General features: G+C 37.2%; 1 protein-coding gene across 3 annotated transcripts in view; it reads left to right on the top strand.

Annotated features, from left to right (window-relative positions):
- The window catches only part of CADPS2 (calcium dependent secretion activator 2), a 283,917-nt gene that overhangs the window by 230,188 nt on the left and 29,229 nt on the right, over positions 1–24,500 (top strand). For 2 of the 3 annotated variants that reach the window (XM_072335402.1, XM_072335413.1), the window contains 6 exons: positions 4,965–5,106; positions 10,354–10,509; positions 12,357–12,504; positions 19,505–19,579; positions 22,845–22,928; positions 23,043–23,075. In XM_072335402.1, coding sequence (XP_072191503.1) covers positions 4,965–5,106; positions 10,354–10,509; positions 12,357–12,504; positions 19,505–19,579; positions 22,845–22,928; positions 23,043–23,075 — 638 coding nt within the window. Of the gene's footprint in view, positions 1–4,964; positions 5,107–5,235; positions 5,344–10,353; positions 10,510–12,356; positions 12,505–19,504; positions 19,580–22,844; positions 22,929–23,042; positions 23,076–24,500 lie in introns of all 3 variants that reach the window. The other variant, XM_072335394.1, reaches the window with a different exon arrangement.

Below are 24,500 nucleotides of genomic sequence, written 5' to 3' on the forward strand. Positions count from 1 at the left end.
CCCTATCCACCCTCGTAAACAGCGGTTTCCCTTCTTGTTTATATGCTCCCCTCAAGTATTGGAAGGCCACAATGAGGTCTCCCCGGAGCCTTCTCTTCTCCAAGCTAAACAAGCTAAGTTCCCTTAACCTTTCTTCACATGAGAGGTGCTCCAGCCCTCTTATCATCTTAGTGACCCTCCTCTGGACCCATCTGAAGAGCTCCACATCCTTCCTGTGCTGGGGGCCCCAGGCCTGGACGCAGTACTCCAGATGGGGTCTCACAAGAGCCGAGGGGGACAATCACCTCCCTTTCCCTGCAGGCCACCCCTTTTTTAATGCGGCCCAGAACACAGTTGGCCTTCCAGGCTGCAAGTGCACACTGCTGGCTCGTGTCCAGCTTCTCATCCACCAGGACTCCCAAGTCCTTCTCCACAGGGCTATTCTCAATGAGATCTTCTCCCAGTTTGTATAAATACCTGGGATTGCCCTGACCCAAGTGCAGCACCTTGTTGAAACTCACTAGGTTTTCATGGGCCCACTTCTTCAGCCTGTCCAGGTCCCTTTGGATGGCTTCCCTTCCTTCCAGCTGTCAACTGTCCCACTCAGCTTCATGTCATCTGTAACTTGCTGAGGGTGCTCTCAGTGTCATTGTCTGTGTCATTTCTGAAGTATGTCTCATACAGCAAAATTCGTAGCATTTAGCATATAAGCTGAGACACTTGCTGTTTTTGCTAGAATTCAGACAACTGATTAACAGATGCTTTGTGGAAACAGAATGAACTACGAACAATAAACAGATAGAAATATCAACAACTTCTAGTGGATTGGATGATTTTCAGCTGTTACAAATAGAACACAGAGCCCCAAGGAATCCTCCTTCTTGAAATGTACTCTTTTTAAATTGGATTTTAAAATTTCTCAGGAAAGCCAAGTGGTGCCTTCATGAGTCCTGTAAAGAGCAGGATGATTGTAGATTCTTCCAAAGTGCTGATTTTGCCACTGTTTCATTCTTCCCCTTACCTCTGATTCTGGAGAAGCTCTTGAGGACAGCTTGCCATGCTGGTTCTAACATAACTCCCAAAACATCTGCATGGGTAAAATGAATACAAGTCCCAAAGTTTCTAATGTATGTAAGAAGAGTAGATTGTTTTCCTGCTGTTAGAGAACCTTATTCCAGTACTGTGTTGTTACACTGTACTTTTCACCTCTGGTCTTTTCATGTTGTGTTTTAGCATTTTTCAGCTATGTGAGAGTTGAATAACTTTTGTCTTGAATTCCAATATTTCTTATCTGGGAGATGTTTCTGTTTCCACAATCCATTTCTCCTTAATATTGTACACATATTGCCTTGCCCTGGCAGAGTTTTGTTTTGTTGTTGTTTGTGTGAATATGAGATGGCTCACATGAAGAGCACGTGGGGCATCTATATTGACAAGATGACGGAGAATTAAGCTATGTAGCTTTGGAGACAAGTGGTAGTTGAGGGCTTTGAAGTGTGGCATTACCTCAAGGATCTCTTGTTTCCCATCTGCTTAGATGCACAGGTGGTACCTGTTGGCAAGATCAATTCTAATGACAGGGTAGAGTGCCGTGAGTTTGCTGATGATATTGAGCTCTGTCACTCAATCCTGGGCACTGAGTTCTTTCCCTCCCCTGCTGTAATCCTTGAGATCTCCATATGGGTAAATCAAACCTGTCATGTCCTCAACTCTGTGAAAACAGAATGCTCACAGAGTTGTTTATCCAAGACAGCACTTGCATGTGTGTGCCCACATACAGAGCGATCTACTTGGAGTGCAGTCAGATTAAGCATCTTGGCGTCGTTTTAGGTAGTTTCATTTCCCTGCAAAGATTGGTGTCAGGATGTTAGGAAAATGATTCAGCTTTCTAAGTTGAACAGCTTTTATTGCTTGTGACTTCTTTAAATTTCATTCTGACTTCTGAATAACAAGAGCTGCCCTCCTGCCCATGAGGCTCTATTATTGTAATTCCCTGAGCAGGTCTTGCAGCAGAGCATTTCTGCGGTGTGTTCAGAAAACAGTGAACTCAGGCTCATCCCCTCAGGTAACTGTGATTGCCTGATTAATGCCCATCCTTGAACTGATTCACCGTAAAGCAGCAATATTTACTTAATTGACACAGTTGTGTTCTTGTTGTTGTTTTTAAGTTCAAAGTAGCCTTAAAAAATCAGCCTTGTATGTAGCTTGATGCCTGCCACCTTTTGTTTCTCAAAGGCAATGTTTATCAGCTGTTTACTGTGAAGCACTCAACATGTGGGCAAGCTTCCACATCTTTGTGTTAATATCCAAATCCTTCTCAGGTGCTGCTATTGCTGGGTAGAGATGCTGCATTTTTAAGATATACAAATACAAGGGAAAAACAACACAGCTTTGAAAGACTGGTTATGCAATTAATTATGCTAGGTAGTTAACAAGTACTATGAGCAGTGTAAATAACGGATTGTGTTTTTAATGGACTCATAGGTGTTCTCCAGGGTAGATTCTCAAGGGTTCAATAAGAGAGAAGCCTATGCTGCTGCCTTTTTCTCAGCGGAAACCTTAACAATCTCTGTCTGTTACCTAGCTGCATGTTTTCGTGAGACTTGATTTGGTGGAGATCTCCACACTTGTTTCTATATAACACTGAAATTAGCTATAAGTATTAAAATTCTTCGGAAGAGAGGCAGGTGGACAAAAGAAGAGAGTGATGATCTCATCAGTCTTCTCTCCCTCTGAAAAAGTGATTGATACATAATTTTCCAGTTCTCCAAGAATGTTTTAAAGGAAGGAGCATTCAGACATTCAGCAGTACATTTCCCTGCAGTGCAAGTAAAAATAAGAAAATATAACTTGATGACACACTTTCTTCACAATCTTCATCTCCCTAGATTCTGTCTGTGGTAAACAGTCATAAAGAGAAAACAAAGGAGTTTCTGTAAGTTACAGACGTTGTTTTTGTATGTTACACATGGAGTTGCAGTAGTGAACTAGAACAAGAGGAGTTCATATCTTCATGAAATGGATTCCAGGGTTTTGAGCCACATGATCTGGCCTTTTACTCTGAGGAAGAAGAGACCTCCTCAAAATGCAACTGGGGTACCCATGCATGTCAGATGAGAAGTCTGGGGGCAGGGATAAGTAAGAGGAGAAACACAGAAAGCATTCCATGTGAAGTGTTTGGTAGCTTGAGATATAAAGAGTGAGTGAACTCAAGCCTGAAGCACAATGAGCTGAAGAGAAAGCTGAAGCACAAGAGAATGTAAAACACGTAACAGTAAGAGAAATCATGAAAACTCCTCATTGTGACTCAGCTTGCCTACATGACACATGGGAATATTGTTACAGTTCTAATAATAGTACTAGATTAATGGGTGAACATGGACGTTCAAAACATGATACTGATATAGTCCCTTGGTGGGACAGACTTTAGGTACAGTAAAGATGAGTCTTCACTAAAGAACATTCTAAGGGCTATCAGAACAAACAGCAGTGATGGCAAACTCATTTTTAGATTTTGAGCATCTTCAGTTTACTTTGTCTGTACAGTTTTTCATATAGTAAATCCCATCTGTGGAGCAGATAATTTTCTACACCTTGTAGCTGCAGAAATGCACTTCATCCTTATAGTATCGCCCACTGACTGACTCTGCTTCTTTCAAAAATAAAGAGAAAGCCTGTAGCAGTGTTACATGTCATTAGCTTTCCTAAGCATTTCAGACAACTATTCTTCAGGACTTCATTAAAATAATTATGACTACAATGACTGTATAATGGGAGGTGATTGTACCTGAGTGTAGGCTGTCTTCCAGAAGGGAAGCAGAGTTCACATCCTTACAGATTTTGTAAGGCGCTTGAGTAGGCAGAACAGGAACAAGCATGGCTCATGGGGATGGGTTTCACATGAGCACAAACTGGAAAGGATCTGCTTTTGGTTCATGAATCTGTATGGTGTGTGTTTCTGAATTACAAAAGGAAGGATTTTGGTTGTGAATTCTGGCATGCATATACACACTAAGACTTATTTTCCTATTCCAAAGATCATGGAGTGTTCCATGTAGGTACAGGCATTGATTCAGGATTTTGCTAGCTCTTGAGGACATAGACCAGGTGGATAAACTGTTCTTATTCCCATAAATACTCTTATGTCACATTATCCTTTTCCTATAAGTTCTCTGAAGAAAAGGCTACATTTCACTATATTCTTGCATATAGTTGTTGTGGTTTAAGCCTGCAGGCAGCTCAGTGCCACACAGTTGTTCGCTCACTTCTCCCACTCCCAGTGGAATGGGGGAGAGAAGGAGAAAAAAAAAAAACAATGCAGTAGAACTTGGGGATTGACATAAAATCTATTTTCTAAGACAGGAGTAGAAGAGAAAAGCAGAATAATAGGAAGTATAATAATATATATTTATGAAAAAAGCAGTACATAAAACCATTGCTCTCTACCTGCTGACTGATGGCCAGCCAGTCCTAGAGCAGCAGCTGCTGGACAACTCTCCTCAGTTTCGTTTGTTTTCAAATGATGTTATATGGTATGGAATATCCCTTTGGCCAGAAAGCTGGAATGTTTTATTGTAGCCTTTGTTCTTAGCATAAGGAGAATGAAAATAATTTAATATCATTGAAATTTGTTTAATTTTATTTTGGTTCTGTTGAACAAAATGACTAAGGCTTAGATTAAGCAAAATATATCTTAAGAGGATACAGAAGTGATCTGGCTCAACAAAGGACTTACATATGTGCCTATTTTTCATAACAGTGACATCTAAAAATGGACTGCAAAGTCTTCATGATGCTCTTGTTTTGTTTGTTTTTGTTGTTTTTTTTTTTTTTATTTACTGTACTTACTACACAGGCTGCATCACACTGTATTTATTCTTACAATATTTTTGTATTGTAAAGCATTTTAAGAGATATTTTTTTCCTGTTGCATAATAAATGAGAGAAAGACCTGACGTTTATTTCTGGTTTGTTTCCTTTTAAAGCATTTTTGTGCAATGGAAAGTTTCACAAGCACTTGCAAGAAATTTTTGTTCCCATGGTCATCCGCTACATTGACCTGATGGAATCATCAATTGCCCAGTCCATTCACAGAGGTCTTGAACAAGAGTCGTGGCAACCTGTCAAGTAAGTTTTTCCTATGGGATTTCTGCAAAGCACCTGCCTGCAGCTTTCTGTCTAACCAGGTGTTGTCCTCTGTTGTCCTCTAAATATTCTATTTTTTATTGTATTTCTACATTGTTTATTTCTTCACAGGAGCATCACCAACAGTCTTCCTAATGTAGCTCTTCCAAAAGTTCCAAGTTTGCCTCTTAATCTTCCACAAATGCCTAGCTTTACTACACCAACCTGGATGACTTCCATGTATGAATCCACGTGTGTATTCTTCAATAACCTTCTGACTGTATGTCAGCTCTGCATGGCCTTGTAACTGTTCTGTGCAGCTGTTTTTGGATTGCATGGTGTTTATAATCCCTTAGTTGGAAATCGTTTCTTAGGAGTGAGCCAAGCATGGACTGTTAGCGAGTTGTGCTTTCTAGTGCCTTTAAATGAATTGATCTTAAACTCAGTAACTTAAAAAATGAGCTTAGCAAAGGTTTGTGAAAGTATGAGTGATGTTTTATACCCTGAACTACTTAATTATTATTCTTAATTAATAATCAGTGAGGAATTTTTTGAATAACTGATCATAGATCATAAAGTGATGCAGCTCATTTTTGCATGGGCTATATTAACTCATTGTATGTGAAAACTGGTCCTGAAAAGTGATTCCAGCAGTTGATTGCAAATATAGCCATTAAATATCCATATTAGAAGAAAATTTTAAAGGTTAATTAGTACCCAGAATAGAAGTACCTCTATTGCTTTGCCTGTTTCAAAACATACATATTTGTTTTTGTTTTGTCCCCAACATTTGTGTTCTTTCCTCAGGAAAAAAAATAAATAAATAAATAAATAAATAAAAAGTATAAAATAGAACAGATATGCCCTATTCTGCAGGAATACTCTTATAGTTACAGGCCAGAATTCCTATGGGCACATTTATATATACTAGATGAAGATTCCAGGAGAACTTTGCTTTAGCTTGAGTTGTAATAGGAAAGGATGAAAGTGAATGACTTCAGAAAACATACATGTAACACACAAAGCTTGATAATAAAATTTCAAGCCAAGTATTGTTTTCTCAAGTTTTGCAATGGAATTAAACACACCTAACAAGTACTCACATCCATTACTATGAGAGTTGATAGTTTGTGCCCTGCCAGATTTCTCGCACTTGTCTGTTGAGTACTGTGGTTGCTGTTCTGCTGCTAATTCTTCTAAAACCTGACAAAATTCCTCTTAATCCTTGGCTTTGGTAGCTTTTGTGTTTACTGTAATTCTAGATCTCTTCTAATGTGCTTATGCAATTGATTTCAGCTCTGAGTACAAACTAATTGGTCATCTGCTACTCAGATCTATTTGCCTATTTATCCTCACCCTTTAAAGGTTACTTGTTACTTCTAGATTTTAAAATGCATGTATTTTACGTATTGGATTTATAATTAATATATAAGAAGTATTGGTCCTGGTTGGAGGATTATACTGGTATAACTTTCCTAAATGAAACCTTTGGTGTGATAAATGCTGTTAAAAAATTAGTGTGGGCCTCTTTAGACCATTGGAAATCTTTTATTCCAAGGACCCAATTAAAAAGAGACAAAAACTAATCAGTACCTTTTGCACAAATAATCCTGAAATCTTAAATCTTGATTGCAGAACAGCAGAGTTTGCACTTAATTTTAGATCAGTAAATAACTCTATTGAGTATAGTTGAAAAAAGAGTAGCAATTTTCAGGTAAAGCAATATTATTCCATTCATTAGGCCAAATTAGCTTATCATAAGTGTTCAAATAAAAACCTTACAGTGGCCAAGAATGGGTTTTGTAATTATGCACATAAATTCAAATGCTTCAGTGGCTTGATTTGAATGTGGGAATACCTCCTGCTGCCAGGAGGAGGTGAAAACTGACTTTGGCTTCTCTTCACATTGCATTTTATGGAGTATTAAACTCTGAGCTGATATAACCAGCTATCCAAGAGGAAACAAAATCTTCAGACTCTAGATCTACTTCAGGGTAGCAAGGCATATGATGACAATATTATTTGTAATGCCTTTAATGAATAATGGACAGAAAAAAAATCTGTAGTCTGTGTAGAGCAGTGATCTGGTACAAATAGGAACAAGTTGATTGAAATCACAGTTCTCTTCAGAAGATAGCAAACAAATTGGATATTTGTGCCTGAACTAGGAAAAATTAGTTTCTGTTGTAGCACTTAATTTTCCTTCTTCATCTAACTTGTGTAAAGATACACTAGTCAAATTCAAATGTCATCGGACAGTGCTGAATAAAAATTGAAGAATGGAATCTCAAAACGTATAAAAAGAGAATGAATGAATTAGTGTTTCTGACAGAATGAATTAGTGTTTCATGAACCTGTGTCTATTACTACATTTATTTTAATTTGAAACTTTACTTGGTGGTGTAATGAAACCAAATTAAGTGGCTACCAGGGGGTGAACGTGCATAAGAATACATTAATGTTATTGAGAACACATTAGTCCTCCTGAGTCTTAAAGAATTTCATTTAGAATTCCATTAGGCTGAAAATGAAAAAATATAAATGAAAAGATAAAAAATGATAAAATATGATCTAATGATGAAGAATGGTAGTTTTGTTTCTTGAGAAAGTATATTTTGTTTTCTACAAAGTGTGTTCTTAACAACTTTAATATTGACTGGCATTACCTCCATTTCTGTCACTATATCATTTATCATCTTTTACCTCATCTGTCTAAAAAAATGACTGTGATTTTTAAGTCAGATATTGTGTATAATGTAGCATCTACAGCTTCATTCTCTGGTAGTGTACAAAGAAGATATAATGAAATCCCCAGTATTAGTGTCAAATAACTTAAAAAACAGACCAACAAAATTATAGACTTTCTGAGTTGTTGTGGGGTTCATTACTGATGTTTCTTAATCAAAATTAAAGGCGTATAAAAATGCTCCTCACTCAGCTCTAACCTGAACAGTAACATCCCTGTGCAAGTTGTAACCTTAGCAGTCTCCTGGGCTTTTTTTACGGTTTCTGCTGTTTTCTTCCAGGAGCACAATACGATGTAAAATAAGTAATTATTGTTTAAGATAAGTGAGGAAAAATGCATTATAATGTTCAGGCCCTATTTGAAAACTGTGAACTATCCTGCATCTGTGAAAGGACAGTCCCAAGCACAGACATAGGTTGGGTGAAGAACAGCTTGAGAGCAGGAGAAGGATTTAGGGGTGTTGGTTGATGAAAGACTCGGCATGAGCCAGCAATGTGTGCTTACAGCCCAGAAAACCAACTGTATCCTGGGTTGCTTTGAGATAAGCATGACTGGCAGGAAGAAGGAGATGATCCTGCCCCTCTGCTCTCATGAGACCCCACCTGAAGTACCGTGTCCACTTCTGGAGCCCCAGACACAAGAAGGACATGGAGCTATTGTAGCAGGTCCAGAGGAGGGCCATGAAGATGATCAGAGGTCTGGAGCACCTCCCCTGTGATAACAGACTGAGAGAGCTGGGGCTCTTCAGCGAGGGGAAAGAAGGCTCCATGGGGACCTTGTAGCAGCGTTACAGTACTTGAAGGGGGGCTACAGGAAAGCTGAAGAGATTCTTTTTAGAATAACACGTAGCGACAGGGCAAGGGGAAATGGCTATAAACTGAAAGAACGTGGATTTAGAGTAGATATTAGGAAGAAATTCTTTACTGTGAGGCTGGTGAGACACTGGAACAGGTTACCCAGAGAGACTGTAGATTCCACTTCCCTGGAAGCATTCAAGGCTAGGCTGGATGGGGCTTTGAGCAACCTGGTCTAGAGGGAGGTGTAGCAGGGGCACTGGAACTAGATGATCTTAAAGGTCCCTTCCATTCCAAACCATTCTGTGATTCATTCTGTGACTCATTCTGTGATCCTTCTTGCATGTAGTAGAGACATCAAAATATGACATTGAAGTTGTTCGTTTGAACCTAGCCTTTTCCATAAGCAGGCATCACCACTCGGCCTTCTCTGGCCTCCCTCTTTTCCCAGCTTGTCTGTCTTTTTTGGCACTAAGACAGCACAGCAGAGAACAGTGATGACTCAGTAGTACTGCTAGCATTAAGGCAAGGGAAAAAGGGGACACTTGTGTGAATCTGAAAGATGATGGGTTTTCTTAAGACCAAAGCAGTGCTCCTGCTGCATCTGTGCGACCTCTCCAAAGGCCTGAACATGTGCTTTAGGCCTTACTCCCCAGTGTCACTGCCCGCCTGGTTTGACCCAGTGTTAGTGCTACTGATGAGTACACTAGTCAGTCAAATATGAGAGATCTTCCCTATTTTTATGTTAGTTCATTTTTTAACCTGTCTCTTGCCTGACTCAGCACATTCAGCACTGCCCAATTCCTTCCATGAGAGCTGGGGTCAGTTTGCCCTCTGATAACTGTGTTTTTTTGACATAAGATAGAAGCAAGAAAATGACAGTGTGTATATATTTAAGCTATCTGAATTAGAATTGAACCTGTCATGCTGTTTTTGAGGCTTTTGTCACTAACATTCTGGGATGCTGTGCTGTGAAGTAATATATATATATATGGCTCCTTAAGCAATAACCATCATGAGTGGAAACTTAAATGTATTTACAGCTAAGATTAGCCTTGAATTACTGTATCTTATCATACGTCTTGAAATTTATCGCTTGGTTCAGGGTGGAAGAAGAACTTGAAAAGAGAGCTGTACTAATTCCATTTTGTTTGTGCTTAAATTTCCTTATATCATTTCTGTTCTCTTATTCCCTATTTGAATTAATGAGCATTTATCAAGGGACTACTTGTCTGAGTATCTCTTTTATGATATTACAATTAGTATTTTTAGTTCTTTGGTATATTTATCTACCTGAGTTGTGAAAGCAAGAAAATATATGCAAAATCCTAACTGTTTCGGAAAACATCCTTACTAATTAATATTCCTTTATCCTTTATGTTTCCTGTCTTGATCTGAAATTTGAGCTACTTCATTCCCCCATGTTCTTCATCACCCCACCTAACCTCCCTCAGCCTACCGTATTCCTCAGCTAGCAGATGAGAAGACTGTACTTTTTTCATCATATTTGGAATTACTTAAAATTTTCCATTACCATTTTCACATCCTTGGAATAGAAGCAACTGTGCTATTAAATAAAGTGAAGTGAAGGAGAGTGATGGGGTGATGAGGAAATCTTATTCTCTTATATAATTCTGTGGTATATGGGATAGACATCCATACATTTATCTTCTGTTTCTTGGGGATTTTGTTTTATTTTGTTTTCCATAGCAACGGCTCAGCAACATCAGAAGATCTTTTTTGGAAACTGGATGCTCTGCAGATGTTTGTTTTTGATCTTCACTGGCCAGAACCCGAATTTGCGCACCATTTAGAGCAGAGACTTAAACTCATGGCCTCTGACATGATAGAAGCCTGTGTTAAAAGGTAAGGTTGAAATAACCAATAGAAAAATGGGAGAGATTTAAAAATTAAGATAGGAACAGGCCTTAGAAGTCATTCCGTATTTGTCTCTTTGCCATTCCATATTTGTGGCAAATGTTAACAGTTGACTAAGAAATAGAGTAATGGAGAAAACAAAATCTGTAGACAGTTCAATAGTGTCAATCAGAAAATATGGAATATTGATATAGATGACTAAAGGAACAGCGAAGCTTTCATAATCAGTGAAGTTTAATCTGATAACACAGTATTGTTTTGTTTTCTTTAAATGTAACAGGAACAAGAACCTGAGACTTACTATATGAACCTATTACTGTAAATCTACTGTGGTGATATTTTGGTGAAAAAGGGAGGAGCATACCACAAAAATTTGTATTTGGTGTTTGAAGGAAGATGATATAGTGAGTGGAATGGTATATAGCAAAAGTAGATATGAGACAATACTAAAATGAGAGTTTTCCAAGCAGTCATGCAAACTTACATCCATCTGTTTAAAAGTTTTCAGCTTAAAGACACAAGGATATATGAAATTATTACTAGTTATAATAATTTATTGAAGCATTATTTTATTTAAAGTGGTTACATATCGATATGAGAAGGCAATTATATTAATATAAATACTTTGATTTCTCCTAGGCAATAAATCTAATGCCGCATGTTGACATTATCTAACACTTTGCTCTATATCAATTTGACTGTGTGGATTTTAGTGCCACACACATAATAAGGTAAAAGCAGGTCACTGACAGAATCACAAGTAGGAGCCAAGAGCAAAAATTGTTTACACAGAGGCACTAGAAAAAGAATTTCTTATGAGTTGTGTTTTGGTCAGTGATACCAATCCTCATCTCTTTGCTGCTTGCTGTTGTAGAGAATAAGATTTTGGCAGCAATAAATGAGGGTTGTGTCAATATTACAGAGAGCTCTTGGTGACATTATTTTAACTACATTGATATTCTAGGCTGAAACATAACATACTAATGTTCATACCCTAAGTATATTTTGGTGTTGTCAAAGATGCCAAAATTGAGATAAGCAAAGGAAGTGGTATCCATAGGATGAGTTTTATTGGAAAGTAGCAACTCAGAAAAGAAAGATGGAACTATTTTCTTACTGTGATACTGCTGTGTTCTGTGAGATATCTTAAATTAGAAAAAAGATCATTCTGTTCCCATTTTGTAAAATATTGTGTTAATTTCTACTGTTTGTGTTTACAAATGAAGGTAAATAAATATAACATTTTAACATTATAACATTATAAAACATTCTTATATTTATGTATTCTGAAACTATAATCATTTATTTCAGTAACATTCAGTGAAAAGAAAATAGTTTTGTTCATTATTGATCTCACGATACATCTTAGGTTTCAATATAAGTATTCATATTTGTTTAAGAATAAACTCTACCAGTGAGGTTCTCTTTTCTGTTAAAACTTAAAGAGGATATATTAGAACTATATTCCTTGGATTAGCACTTTATTATAAACTACATTTTAACATGAAGAGCTACAATATGTGGGGTATTTTCATTGCTTTAAATTGTTCTTAGTCACCATACAAGGAAGCATATTGTTATCTAGTAGTCAAGAAGATAATACAGTTATTATTTGACTGCAGTAGCTGAAGCAGTGCAGAACCTTGAAATTACCATCAGTGCCATTGTTTATTGAATGGGTAGATATTGTGCACTTTCAGAATTATATATCTAAAAATTTCTCACGTGCACGTACATCATTAAGTCAACATGGTGAATAAGGTTTATATATTTCTGCAGTAGTCACCTAAAATTATCAGAGAGGCTCATATTATGAATTGTGTTTTAATAAACAGAACAAGAATCGCATTTGAAGTCAAGCTGCAAAAGACAAACAAATCAACAGACTTGCGTATTCCTTCTTCTCTGTGTACAATGTTTAATGTCTTAGTTGATGCCAAAAAGCAGACAGCTAAACTCTGCATACTAGAAGGAGGGCAAGAGGTAAGTGGAATTTTGTATGCTTAATTCCTATGTTCAGTTCACATGAAACATCCCAGTCTGTGGACAGTCCTTAGTAAATTAATGTCAAATTAGCTGAAAGTTGTCATGTTCAGGGACATATATAGAGTGCTCCTTAGAAGGATCACCCAAGACACTTCCCCTCATCTTCTACAACAAAGAAGATGCACTCCTTCTCTAATTTATTTGCTGTGACCCATTAGTATGTAGATAATCAGCGAAATTCCCTAATCACAACCACTCTGAGAATTTTGCTTGGGTTGCAGCAGCTCATAATCCTTCATCAGGGCTCTTTTGTAATAGTAAAATACTGCCAAAACACTGTCCTTTGCAGTCAGGTTTTAATTGACTAAGAATTGTTTTAATTGGCTTGTATACTTCGCATTCATGCCTGTGACCATGCTGAAAATAGAGGAAAGAAATAATCAGCTAATTTAATGGGATTTTCTTATTTAATTGTGAAGGTCAGGGACAATTTTGGTACTAGTCTACTACCGGGATGGTAGATTCCCTAAAGCTGGAGCACTGATGTGTTTTTAAAGGAAATACAGACTTTCACTGACTGCTGTACTTCCCATCTTGTCACTCTCAGCAGGAATAATGTGCAGAGTGAAAAAGGGCATGCTATGTAGGCTGGTGACATTGCCAGCATCGAATTAAAGCTGTTCTTGTTCTGCGTTAGTACTAATGCGTTGGTGTAATTTGGTTTTGGAGAGATAGTAAGAACATGTGTCAGAATGTGGGGAAAAAAAAATTTTATATATATATATATATATATATATATGTCTGCTTTGGGTAGCTTTACATTTATTTTATTTGGTCATATTGTTTCTCTTGATTTTTCCATTTCTGTACCATGCTTTTTATTTTGTTGACTCATCTATTTGAGTTAGTGTATTCAATGTAATTGTCTTTTTTTTTTCCTCAATTCAATGAGACATTCATCATTTTCCTGTTCTACCCTGTCATCTTTATTTTCCCTTTTGGTTTTCCATGACGTGAACCAGTTTGCTAGTCAATGGGTAAGTGCTTTTTTTTTCACTGTTTTTTTAACCTACATTCTTTCTTTAGTTTGTAGCTGCCATTTTGGATTCTAAGTTGAAACAATGGTTTTGTGTTTGTTTGTTTATTAATGTGCTAGCCCAGCCTTAGGAATTTCCTTACAAACTGACCTTGCTGGATTACCAGCTTCTAAATTCTTCTTTCTTCATTCACCTTTGTAAGAAGATTCTCATTGAATTCTTCATTCTTTTTCAATCCCAGTGTCATGCCTTACTAGGTCACAAAGCTTTGGGGTCTTTCACCTCTCAGTGAAGCAAAATAGCAATAATCAACTTGTTTCACGCTCATCAGAAGTTACTACAACTAGCAACTGTTTGCCTTAGGGGATGCTGCCTTTTACTTAGTGTCTGAGCAGTACCTGCACACATGTGCACACCCTTGCTTAGGGAAGGTCAACACCAGTACCTCCATGAAGACCTCAAAAAGACTGTACAGCCTCATTTCCCATGGTCACACCATTCCTCCCACATGCTCTTGATGATGCCTCCTGCATTGTCAGCTAGGCTCCTTCAGAGTTAAAAGTTCAGCATTCACAGCTACCTCTTGGACTGCAGACCTTCTGAAATCTCATTCTCTACATTTTTAAGCTCTATTATTTATTTTCAGCAAATAGCAATTTCCCCAAATAGCAATTCAGCCTTTATTCCCCACAAGATCTGACCGTGTCTCCAAATGCTTCCAGTGCTTTCTTTGCTATGCAAGAACAGTGTGATGAAATAGGTACTTATTTTGAAGTCCCCAAATTAACATTTGTTCCAGCTCATCTAATCAACCAAAGAAAGAAATCTCAAGTTCTTCACATATCAGAATTTACTGTGTAATGGGAAAAGCTTCCTCATAAATTTTGGATTATCAGTTTGTTCTGCTTACAAGGCTGTTTCAGAATAAGAAAGAGTAAGAAAAAATAAGTCTTTCTGCCACTTGTAGCTTACATCACAGTTGTTTGAAACACTTGAAGGTTTCTTGAGTGAGATACTTCTGGAATCTGCCCGTTTGCCAAAGAAGTCAGAAGTGCATCTCATGGCATAACCTGTTCTATTTCTTGCTCTTCTATAGAAGCTCTGGCATTTCCAGATGCTCCAACTCAGCCACTTGGTCCCTTTCCATATTAGCTTTCTTTCTTTAGTTCTTCAGCGTCATTTTAATCTCAGACATGATATTTTATGCAAGTCAAGAGAAGTTTTTCATAAGGCCTCAGTAAAATAATGATTAAAAGGCTGTTTGTTCACCTAAAACTCAACTGAATATCCATCTGACAGTTCCTAAAACTGATACTGCAAGTGATGGAAGATGTTATTTTATGAGGTATTAGACTTAACCATCTCCCTGAATGTTACATAATCTTTTCCTTTCTTATACAGAGCTGTAAGCACTTGTATGCTTTATTCAGTTAGAGTCAGACAAGGAATTTTTCACCTTTTGCTGTCAGATAGGGAGGAATTTTTATTTATCATGTAATAATGGTCATGGTTATCTGTAGCAGCACCATGAGTTTTGAGTTTAAATTTGATTGAGTCTTCTGGTTTTCCTATGTTAGTTTATACAGTGCTTACCGTTTTCCCAACTGTTCTCCAGTTAAGAAGTCCGCTCTTATAAGGAGTCTTTAAGTCTTAACATTCAGAAAGCCCTTGCTCCTTGCCTGTGGTATATCACCTTAAAACTTGAGAAAAGCTTAAGTCAATAGGCAGTAGTAGTAATACATTGTGTTTGAAGATTACACAGCTTGCTGAATGCCTTTGGCATTGGTTGACAGCTAACTTAGGAGGGTTTAAGAGGCATGTCCAAAGGAGAAGCACATTGTCTCAGATGAACTACAGTGCCTGTAGCCTTATTCATAGCCAAGCAGAGTGGTAAGTTATGGAGAAAAGCAGAAGGATGCAGTGAGACAGCCAAATGACATGCCAGTAGCTACTATTTCTCAAGCAGTTGCCTGTCCAGCTTCTTACTGTCAATTTATGTAATCTTCAGTAACTGCATGCTGAATAGGATCCCATGTCCTTCCTTGTCACGGAGTTATCTAGTTCAATCTTTGTCCGTGACAGGGGGGCAGTAGGCCTGTGGGCTCCCTGACCACAAAAATGGTAAGGGAAAAGGGGAAGAGGTGCAGAGATGGGAGCTGGGCTCAAGGAAACAGAGCAGCAGCAACAATCTAAGGAGGAAATCTTATTTTACTAACTATGATATCAGAATGCAAGATAATGTAATACAATCTAATTGAAATTGAGGCTAATAAATCAAGTAAAATAAGAGAGAGAGAGGTTTCTGAACACCGAGAAGCCTACTTTGAAATTGAAGGTGCCACGGCTTGGAAGCACACCCACACCCACTGCCAGACAGTCAGAGAGAGAACCATCATCACTTCCATGATGTATTTCCCTCTCCGACCGTGAGGTCCTCTGGGATGTGTAGTTCTTCTTCTCTGTGCTCCACATGATGTTATGATGTGGAATACCAATAGCAGAAATTACAAAACTGTGACATTTCTGAACCAGAAGGCACTGTTCCTTTATAGTCCGTGTATCCTGAATGAAATGAATAGAAGCAGCATGGGAAACATTTTCTTTCATGCAACCACGCAACAATCATCCAGAGTTCTTAAGCATTTAGCATTTGTTGTTTGCAATAAATACTTTGCCGCCTATTTACTTAAAAATTTACAATCTAGAAACTGCAGTACTGCAGCAATATTTTTTTTTTTTAATTTTTTTTTTTTTTTGAGTATGATAGACAAGCAAGAATCACACAGGAAATACGGCTGGAGGCAAAACTCTTTACAGAATAGTTCTAGGGCCATTTACGTTGACAAGTAGTAAGGCATGAGCAGGAGCTTATTTGCTGGCTTGTGTAACTGGGTGGTTTGAATGGAATAGACACCACTGATCTATACTTGTCAGTGCTTTATAGCAGAATATTTGTAGAAGCTATTTTAGTTCAGAATTCCAGCCCCCCATCACGCTTATTTAATAAGAGAGAGATTGCTTTTCCATTTGTGGAAAAATGAGTGATGTGTCTTCTCACTGGTATATGCCACAGCCAGTACTGTGAATATTGATAGGGAAAAATAAGGAAAAAACAAAACAGAGAAAATTGGACTTTAATTTGATGAGCTTTGTTTCTAAAGCGCTTTTAGTTCATAAAATTCAAAGATCAAGGTAATTTAACTGCATAAGTAGTAGAGAATTATGGCTGATTAGATAACAGAAGTAAAGAAGTAATTTAATATGCAGGTAGCATTGTAATGTTGATAGTAACAGTTTTGGTTCAGATGGTCACATACATAGAATTCATATTCCAAACTCTGAGCCATCCAACTTTAAAACAAATGAGAGAAACAGGGACTAAACTGTTGTTCTCAACAGAAAGTCCTTTTTGATTACATCTCATTACATGCTTTATCGCTAAGCATTGTTTTCTCTCATGTACTTCCTGTAGGTGCAGCTGTCCATATTTTACGTCAGTAACTTAAGGGTAGAGCTACATTTTACATTATCCCAAGATCCTCCAGAGATTTTGGGGTCATGCTGAAAGACCCCACAATATGTGTTCAAATGATTTAGCTATGGGAATTGTCTAGATTCAGACTCCATGATCTCTCCTGTGATCACACCAGCCAGCAGAAGAATATAAGGACACAACCATCCATAAATAAATAAATTTGGGAAAAAGGTGAAGTTGCTTGACTGAGCAATCATGGCAGAAGTAGAAAAAGCAGTCCTTCCATTTCTGGTTTTGGGGTTGTGCATATAACCATGTCAGCTCACGGAACTCCATAGTGAATTCTACAGTATTTGCCATCTTCCTGAAGGCAGTCACCTGAAGTCTGTTAATCTTCCATGAGGAGCTGAAGTTTTGTTTTGTCAAGGGTGCCTGTATAGCTGGAAGTTGACACTGGGAGGACTGGGATTTAAAAAGTTAAAAAAAAATAAAAATAAAAAAAATAATAAAAAGAAAGAAAGGAAGAAAGGAAGAAAGGAAGAAAGGAAGAAAGGAAAGAAGGAAAGAAGGAAAGAAGGAAAGAAGGAAAGAAGGAAAGAAAGAAAGAAAGAAAGAAAGAAAGAAAGAAAGAAAGAAAGAAAGAAAGAAAGAAAGAAAGAAAGAAAGAAAGAAAGAAAGAAAGAAAGAAAGAAAGAAAGAAAGAAAGGCAGAAAGAAAGAAAGAAAGAAAGAAAGAAAGAAAGAAAGAAAGGCAGAAAGAAAGAAAGAAAGAAAGGCAGAAAGAAAGAAAGAAAGGCAGAAAGGCAGAAAGGCAGAAAGAAAGAAAGGCAGAAAGGCAGAAAGGCAGAAAGGCAGAAAGGCAGAAAGAAAGAAAGAAAGAAAGAAAGAAAGAAAGAAAGAAAGAAAGAAAGAAAGAAAGAAAGAAAGAAAGAAAGAAAGAAAGAAAGAAAGAAAGAAAGAAAGAAAGAAAGAAAGAAAGAAAGAAAGAAAGAAAGAAAGAAAAGAGAAAAAGATATGAAACTCAGATTTTTTTAAAAATTCAAGTCTTGTTTATTAGGAAACTTCATAATTTTGGAAGCTTTTGATTATTTTTGAATAGTTCAAATTGTTACTTAATTTTTCTGGTCCCATAATGAAGTTAAATACAATGGAAGCATGGATGTATTTAATACATCTTTGATGTATTTAATACATTTTTTTAGTCTTCTGAGCTAATATTGTCTGAGATCTTCATTCGTGATTTCCAGCTATTTTTAAACTGCGGAGAAGATGTTAAAAGCAAAACTTATCGCACATCGGGAACAGTAGTTGGTACATGGAACAGATAAATGTGCATGGATAAACACATTCCATAGATTTGTTCTCTCTTAGTTTAAATGCAGTTTTAGGAGATGTACTGTTTAGAAAATGATTCCTGAACCTATTAAGCTGAACGGATTTAATGTTTTGATTTGTATGGCAACTCTAAGGCGGATGAAAAATAGCTTTTAAAAACTCTGCAAACTATTCATCTAGCAGCTGCTAAGTTAGGCTAATGTTTGTACTGACCCCAGTACTTTTACTCCGAGCATTATGCTGTTAGCTGTTCCAAGTAGCCTTGAACTATGAAGGCAGGGTTAGTCTTTACAAGTCACATTTTCTGTGAAGTGGCTATTGGGGACAATCTTTGCTGTCAGATAAATGTTTCTAAAGGAAGAATTACTGTTTAAATTGATGTGCCTCCTTGAAAAAATGGGATCCCTAGTTTCTGTTAATTTCAGCAGGGAACTCTGTGGTATTATCTAAAAGTCTTTCAGATTTATTTTAAAAGCGTTTACTTAAAGGCACCTCCTGTATGAAAAAACGAAAGAAAGGGACTATGGAAAATGAAGTCTGTTTTATTATGCCTTTTATGGCCTATTAATTTGTTACCATCTATTCTGCTTTGTTGATGAAATTTTAATTTTGCCCTTGCTTGAGCATATTGTAAGACTTGTATAAACTGCAGCTCGCTGTGCTAACAGAAAGGCTCTTTTAGGATGAACAATTGAAGTTCGTTTCATTTCCAGAGGACATTTAAAATAACTTATGAATGAGAGTTGTCAGACATGAAATGCTCTATTAATTAAATCTTATTCTAGTCTTTTTGCTTCTGCAGCTAAACCAACCCTTTAGAAAAAAATACACGGCCACCTTAATTATATAGGGGAAGACAAAAAGTATCCTTCACATTCCTTCGCCTGAATAAGAATAAGAACTCAATTCATCTAAATAATAACCCCATTAGCTGCTTAACTCAACGGTATACATGGGAAAATTTTCAACACACAACGTAAGAAAGTGTTGATTGGGTGGATCGTTTTCAAGGGTTTGTTCTTCTGATGTTCGAAATGATAATTTTAAGTAAATCTGATCTGGCAGTGTTATCAGCTTCGCACCGTTTATGACTTAAGACAGAAGTGTGTGTTCGTGTACATGCTAATACTTCTTTGTCTTTTGAAAAACAGCAACAATACCATTCAAAAATAGATGACTTGGTTGAAGAGACTGTGAAAGAAATTATTTCACTCCTTGTTTCAAAGGTAAAACAATTTAGATTTTAATGACTTAGAAAAGATATTTCTAATTGCTGAACTTCTGAAGTGTCTTGAAGTGTCATCGTACAGGTTTGCAATACACAGCGAGTTGGAAGGGGAGGGAACAGAGACGCAATTTGTAACACATTGTCATCCAAATAATATCACGTTTACAAAATGAAGTTTTATTAACTGTTCATTGAAAAATGTCTGTGCAACTGCTAACCAGATAGAACCAGTAAGACCTGAATATGACAGTATTGTCCCAGATAATACCGTGCTTTACTTTTTGTTTAATGAAAACTTTCTCTCCATCATCAGATAATATTAAAATAATTCTGTATTTAAAGCTGAACATCCAGAATGTAACTTTTTAATGAGATTTTGCTTCACAAACCATTTAATTTAAAAGTATATTATAAGCTGTTATTTCCTGAAATTGCCTTTGCGGGATTTTTTCATTTCAAAAGGAAACGTGTTTTGACATGATAGAAATACTTGAATATTTGAAGAAAATTTAAATAACATCTTGTGTTACTGTAGCACTCCAGTAAAAGTCTTAAGTGCTTAATGTGGAAGAAAAGGCTTTCATTCTGAAGGACGTGGCAGATAATGACTGGAGAACATGAACATTTCATAAGATGTTTTGCTGTCTGTGTATTGCAAACTACGCAGAAGTATCTTATTTTCAGTGGAGAAATTAACCTTGCATTTACAAGTTGTGAGTTAGAGGGAAAAATTAAGACTGTGCTCGTATTTTCCTTATGCCTTTGTTTTTGTTTGTTACAGCTTGCTGGCAGGGGGTGAGAGGGAGCAAGAATCTCTTTTCGGAGTGACCTTCTCCTGCTTGCACATGAGTTGGAGAGGGAGTTTTCGTAGGATTGTTATAGAAGTTTAAGCACGGTTGACAAATGTGTAAAAAATGTAAAACTGTTTTCTGTGAAGTGTTATATTAAAGTAAACACAACACCACATTGTTCACGTCGGCAGCGCTGAGATTTATATGCAGCCTGTCAGGTTTTGTAGAATTACTGAAGATGTAGAGGAGGAAATTAAGTGCAAGAAAATCACAGTGTTAGAAGTCAATCCTTGAAATGTTTTTTAATGTATCTGATATTATTGAAAGATGAAAATAATCACATTCATTCTGCATATAGATACAAATTCTACATTACAATTGCCATCAGTGAAGAGGGATATACATTATTAGTTATCACATACACTTTTTCAAGAGCTTGAAATCTCAGAACAAGAAGCAAATATTCTGTGTCATACTGCCAGTGATATCCTGATTGTTCCTGTTCCAAGGTAGAAAGCTTCTAACGGTGCAGAGTAAGGCTGATGCTTCACTCTCAGTTTTGGCTGGGAAAAATGCACATCAGTGTGCATAATATCCCTGCATGTTCATTATTTTTCAGCTAATATATTTTCATTACTGTTTAGCCTTTGCCTCTGTATTATTTGCCTTGATATTATGTTCCAGTGGAGTAAGTGTTTCAATATTTGTTTTTAGCTGCAAGTAATGTAAGAAAATGAAAAGAACACTTCAATGAGATTCTACTTAGAAAAGATGAAACTGTGGCTTTCATGCCTAAGACTTCCTGAGCTAAAAGCATTTAACAAATAAGAGAACAGCACTAAACAGTGGAACAAAGCACAGTGTGTCTCAGAGTAACCAGTTCAGAGAATCTGATGCTCTTAGAGCTTCACAGGTCTGTACAGTGAGAGCTCAGAAAAGAAGTTTCCAGCTTCATAACTATGCCTTCCATTTAAATGGACATCCTTGACACTGTGGTATTTTAATTCCTGATCTTTTTGTGCTCCACTTGTATTGGAACCATTTCTATCCCACTTGTGTTGGAACCTTTGTTGGCAATGTGTACATGATGTTTTTTGTAACAATAGCCCCTTCCATAGTGGATATTTGCAGAATGTGTCTGAACACTCTTGGGCAGAAAGCATCCTTCCACTCCCATAAAATGATTATGGGAGTCTGCAGCGCATGAGCAGCAGCTTCTGCAGGCACAGAACAGCAAGGCAGAGAGATGGCATTTGATCTAATAAGGGGACTCTAATTAAACTGTGCATGGAGTGCAGGAACAGCCACATTCTCTCTGGTAGCTCATGAAGTGGTTTAATTCCTTGATCAGCTCTGACATACTAGTGTCTTAATTAATCGCTGTAATATGACGGGTTAGATTGATAAATGACAAATGTAGGCTTGCACTTGCTCCTGCTCCTTGAACTGTTAAGAGCAGGGCTTATTGTAAAGTGATGATCTCAGTTCCTCTGGAGGTGACACTGTTGTGACACTGTTACAGTGCCCATTAACAGCATGCCAGATGGAATTTTCTTCTGTCCTCACACTCATAAAATGATACTCATGGTTGTTGGAATGACTGTATTGGAGCAAGGGATGACTTTTAAAACAATCTTTATACAAACTGGAAGGCAATTTGTACGTGTAAAATAAATGTGAATGCATACAATGGCTGGCAGATACATTGTAAGGGATTTATGTCACAGAGGAAAATGTTTTGTGGCTAGTTTAGGCAGTTTAAATATTAAGGCTGCAATTAATCCAGTGAATATTATGAATGAGTGATTTTTGGAGTCAGATACAAATTCTGGCAATATGGCCTTTGCATGCCACTTGAGAGTCACAAGTGGGGAAAGGACCCTGCCGTAGCAGAGACATAGGGCCTATGTTCTCATGCCCCATGTTGGCCATGCAGGAGCTGTTGCGGTTACTGGAGATGAGCTGACATAAAATACTAGTGCTATGATTCTGCTGGATGAAACTGGTGTTGGGATTATTTACAGTAACAAAGATAAGAGGAACATGGTGTTGAAATAAAAGGCTTTAATAATTGCATGCCATCATCTCTGAAGCTGTGATGCTAGAAACTGAGGTCCTAGAAAATAACATTTCCTACCCAGAATTCATGTTGGACATACACACTCCTGTGTTTGACCATGAAGTGCAAGGAAAGCAAAGAGGTGTGTGTAACAGGCTTGCCTTGAGAGAAAATGTCAGTTGGTTTCTGTTTCCGTAGCGGTTAAACAGTGATATCTACCGGTATGGTGAGAAAGTGAGCTGGAAAAATGAATGCCTTCCATGATTTCAGCATTTTGTGAGCAGAAAAATGATCAAATTGGCGGTTTGCCATGTTGAACAATAGAAGTCTGAGGAAAAAAACCTCGCTTTCTCATTCAAAATATTTACTTCTCACATTGCGCATTTGGCTTTCGCTCTGTGCTTCTCCTCCAGGTTGTTTCAGTGTTAGAAGGTGTGCTGTCCAAATTGTCAAGGTATGACGAAGGCACTTTCTTCTCATCTTTAGTTTCGTTCACGGTAGGTGTTTGAATTTACAGCGGCTTTGTTCATTCTGTGCATAATTCTAAACTTGTGCACAATCTGTAGCAGTAAGCCCTTACTGTGTGTTGTTTTATTTTTCATTTTCTGAAGGTGAAAGCAGCTGCAAAATATGTTGACGTTCCTGTAAGTACAACCTTTCTTTTTTTTCTTTCTTTGCCATTGTTAATAATAATTCCAAAAAAGGTGCTTTTGTTAGCTCACACTTTTTTTGTTGACATTTTGCTTTCCTACAGAGATTCATTACAGCTTTGCACACAGTCCTTAAACAGCCACTACAAACCTCAGAGGGCATTTTATTTCCCTTAAGCAACGAATAACTCTCAAAGCAAAGCTTAGAAAGGTTATTCTCAGTGCACTTTTTCAGTTGTGGAAGAGTGAGGATTGTAACCTAGGTACTCTTTTGTAGGAGTACTTCCATCATTTGGACAGAGTGCTCAACTGCAGAGGATAAGCAACAAGGAAAAGCATCATTTTTACCATAGAACCCAACCTTGCTTTTTTAAGTCCTTGCTTGCTAAACTTCTGTTTGATTTGCCATTGATTATGTGGTGTTCGTGTGGTGTGAATAATAACTGAAAGGATTGCTGTAGAAGCTATTTTACGCATAAAAGTCAAATGCAACTTTTAGAATATTTTCATCAGAGTAAAATACTTTTCTTTTGAAAAGCACAAATGCTGTCAGTATCTCTGTCAAAAGTTTCCTTTGCTCTCTTAAAAGTGTCTGTGTTCTCACAGATTTCGGTGTGATTCTAAGATAATCTTATTTGCCAAGCACAGGAATAACTGAAATTGTGGTAATGATGTTACATAAATACAATTACAAACATAGATGAACCCCAGATATACTAGACTGTATGGTTGCTATAAATTCTTTAAACAGTTCTATCTCCTCCTGTCTTTCCTTGTCATGAAGCTGCAGGTATGGGAAGATCTCAAGGAGGATCACAGTAGGCCCAGGACTGCATACTTCTAAAAATGTTAGTCTGTGCTTGAAATTCAATTCCTTGCAGTGATAGAAGACTTAGAGGTACTCCAAAATGCAACCCTCTAATTTCATATAGTTTCAAAAACACACAGAATTGCACTTTGTTAGATGACTGCATTCTGCCTCCATGCCTCTGTTTGAACACCTCATTGTTGGGGTCTTGGCAACTAGACTACTAATCATTTGGTGGATCATGAGGAGAAGGGGTTGAGAGACCAAAAGGCTGTTGTTTGGGTTTGGGTTGCTTTTTTAAAGTTTGTGCATGAATTCATCAGAATTTTTCGTCGTTGATTCTATGATGAATATCTGGCAAAGAGTGGAAAATATGTTCTTTCATAGCGAAATAAGAAGAAATTAATTTTGTAATTTGACAAAGGAGATATTAGGAGAAAATAGAGTGCTGAGCAGAATGTTTTAGAGATGGGACGAGAAAGAAATATAAAAATTAAAAGTAAACGATTAAGAAAGAAGGAGAACATCCTTGGTCATTTTGAGGAGAAGGTTAGTTCTAATAATTGTAGTATCGATAGGCAACTTAGATGTTGAGTTATGGGACATAAGAA

The sequence above is a fragment of the Excalfactoria chinensis genome, chromosome 1 (genome assembly GCF_039878825.1).
Source record: "Excalfactoria chinensis isolate bCotChi1 chromosome 1, bCotChi1.hap2, whole genome shotgun sequence".
NCBI classification, from domain to species: Eukaryota; Metazoa; Chordata; class Aves; order Galliformes; family Phasianidae; genus Excalfactoria; species Excalfactoria chinensis.